The 3,007-nt window shown below is 43.1% G+C and overlaps 1 protein-coding gene across 1 annotated transcript; it reads left to right on the forward strand.

Moving 5' to 3' along the window:
• Positions 1-261: 261 nt before the first annotated feature.
• On the forward strand, positions 262-2,708 carry LOC104525335 (denticleless protein homolog; the record flags this gene model as incomplete). Its single annotated transcript, XM_010168457.1, has 2 exons — positions 262-1,124; positions 2,640-2,708. Coding segments are annotated over 2 exons (932 nt in total), but the record flags the coding sequence as incomplete, so codon positions are not given.
• Between the last annotated feature and the right edge of the window lie 299 nt (positions 2,709-3,007).

Genomic DNA, 3,007 nt, shown 5'->3' on the forward strand with positions numbered 1-3,007 from the left:
ATTACAGAAGGGGTGGACACCAGACATTACACAAGTGTACTGTATTGTACTTATCAGTATGATATAGGATTTTACATAGGACTTGTACCAGTTTAACCAAAACTAGAGTGCTTTATGCAACCTCTTAATTCAAAAGGATATGTCTGAGAAGCAGGGTCAGCACTGAATTCATCTCCCAGTTGGAAGGAATGTTTATAAAAGGGCTGTCTTAAATCTGCTGTTCTGTGTTCCTCATCAGACTACTTATTTCTCCCCTATCAGGACCACCAGCCAGCCCACAGAGTACTCCTGCCAAGGCCTTCACAGTGGGCAGCCCGTGCGTTTCCTCACCACGGCCGGCTGCCTGTGCTCCCATTTATTCTGGAGACCTTCCCCTGTCTACAAACACTCTGACGGGCGCTCTCAAAACCCAGACGGCCGCAGCCTGCACCCCAGCCAAGCAGAGCAGAGCCAGCCCATGTGCTTCTCCCAAACTGATCCCTTCCTCAAAAATGTCCATTAAACACTGGGTTACAAGGACTCCATGCTCTTCTCCTCCAGAAGTGGGGAAAAAGGCTCCTTCTCCTAGAAAAGCCCTGGCAGAAGTCACCCAAGGTCTCCAAGAAGCCACTTGCCCTCCGAAAGCCCCGCACTCACAGTTTGAAAAGCGTGCCAAGAGAAGGCTTGACTGCAGCAAGGAGGACGATATGGGGCAGAAGTGTCTTCAGGCTTGTAGCTGTGTAACTGAACTGGACCATGCAGCTAAGAAATCCAAGATGAATTTATGTCACTTGGCTGCAGACCAAAAAGCTTGTGATGAAGGCTCTCTTAGCCTGGATGACTTGGATAATGACCGCGAAGGCTCAAGCTGCAGCCCAAAAGAGTCTTCTTTTCCTGGAAGCTGTGTTAATCCATCAGGTGTTCAAACGCTCCCCCATCTTTTCAGATCTCCATGCAGGAAAGACACTGAGGTAGTAGATAAAGAGAATAATTCACCTGAAAGAAAAAATTGGTTGTCTGCTCTGGGAGAGAAGCTCCGGACTGGCAGAGCTGGCAGCCAGAGTGCATCAAACAGCCCCCCATCATCTTGCAGTCCTGGTGCCAAAAGACAGGAGGCTGTGACAGCGGACACTTCGCTGAAAACTGTAAGTAGGACAGTCAGTGACAGTGGTCATGAAAGAAATTATCCCTAGCTGCCACTCTCCCCTTGTTTGTTCTCTCCTGCTCAGACATTCAAAAAATAATTTGATCCCTTTGATTATGGACAAAATGGATGACTTCTGGCCTAGTAAGCCAGATATATTAATGCTGTTATCTCCTAATCCCATCCATATACAGAAAATTTTTAGGATGTTAATGTCCCTCACTTTAAAGGGACTTAGGGCACACAGGAGCTCAGAGATCCTCTCAGTCCCCAGTCAGGTGTTTGAAGGATGTAGCCATCATCTGAAATACAGCTTTACTCTGAAGAGCACAATAATGACAGCACCTTTTCTGGCAGATCTACTGTTTATATGGTCACTATCACATCTGCCTGTTTATGTTACTGGAAAGACACTTTAGCTTTGGAAGAAGGAGTTAAATTTTATTTTAGCCCAGGTAGCAAAATAATTTGTTACCCATGTTAAAAACCATGGGGCTAAATAATGCCTTCAGTTACTTCAGTTGAAAACTAGCAGAAAACAAAGGAATTGTAAAAGAGTCAGAGGACAGGACTTGACCTACATAATCCTACTGTTGATATACAAGAAGTCTGTCACAGAGCTCATCATAGGATCTTATAAAGCAGCCAAAAAAAGTTGGCATGGGGGTTTAACATGCAAACTGAGAAATTACAATTATCTTTTTTGAAACAAACCGAACTTGACTTATGTCTGGAACCGGACTCCCAGTCCTACAGTGTCTTTGATTGAGTCTTATTTCAGTAAGTGCTAGGAAAATTTTCACTCATCAAATTTTAATTGTATTCTCAATTGAATATCTGATGCTAGAGGTCATTGCCATCATTAAGGCTTATTTTGGTCAAGTATCTAATGTCTTACATGATTGCACCTCTTCCAACACTTCTACCAGATGTGAAGTGGGCGAGCCACCACTCCTTAAGTTACGCATAGTAGCTGCACTCTTCATATTGTGGTTGTCCCAAGAAATCTTGGTTATAGTGAACATACAACTATTAGTGCTTTATGCTGTACATGTTTGAATACAAGACAGAAAGATCTGCCCAGGAGAAAGATTACTGTAGAACAATTACCTTTCCTGCCCAGTATGCTCTAGTTAAGATTTTGGGCTGCTTCTGTGTTGTACTTGAAGCCTGAGGAGGTGCCTGGAATACCAGCAGCATCTGTTGATCTGCTACATCTTGGAAATCTGCAGCCTCTCATCTGCCGTAGGGAAGCTGAAATTGCAGCCAGAGTGCTTTTCCTATGGCAGTAAGACAACCCCAGGTGTTAGCCAGTGTTTCCTGTAGGTAGTAAGCCTCTTATCTGTGAGACAAACAGATTATAGTAAAGAGCCTTTCATTTACTATCTTATTTGGGAAACTACACAAACTGGAGCAATGATGGAGGGGTGACTTTAAGACTCCTGCAGCATACAAACTGTTAAGCTAGAAATGTTTCTTGTTGATTTTGTTGTTTGTTTGGGTTTTTTTTTCCTAGGCTGCAACCACTTCAGTTTCCATGAGGAAGATCTGTACATACTTCCACAGAAAACCACAGAATGACTGAAGCAGCATGCAGAGGTTACACCTGATGGATGGTGACACTATGGTATCAAGACCAGATTTAGCAGTGCTGGAATTATGCAGTTTGTTGTCAGACATTCATAAACTTGAGGTTTTATTTGTCTGTTTTTAAAGCTGTTAACAGTTGAAGTCAGCTGAGTGTGGAAAATCTACACTGCACTTACTCATGGATAATGGATTTTTTTTTAATAAAGAAAAATTGAGTATTTTTTACATGGCAACTGTTGTAGTCCAAAGACAGCAACAGCTCTGCTGTGCATTGTTGACAGGCGCATATAGCTT

This window comes from Antrostomus carolinensis, unplaced genomic scaffold (assembly GCF_000700745.2).
Source record: "Antrostomus carolinensis isolate BGI_N321 unplaced genomic scaffold, ASM70074v2 scaffold10705, whole genome shotgun sequence".
NCBI lineage: Eukaryota > Metazoa > Chordata > Aves > Caprimulgiformes > Caprimulgidae > Antrostomus > Antrostomus carolinensis.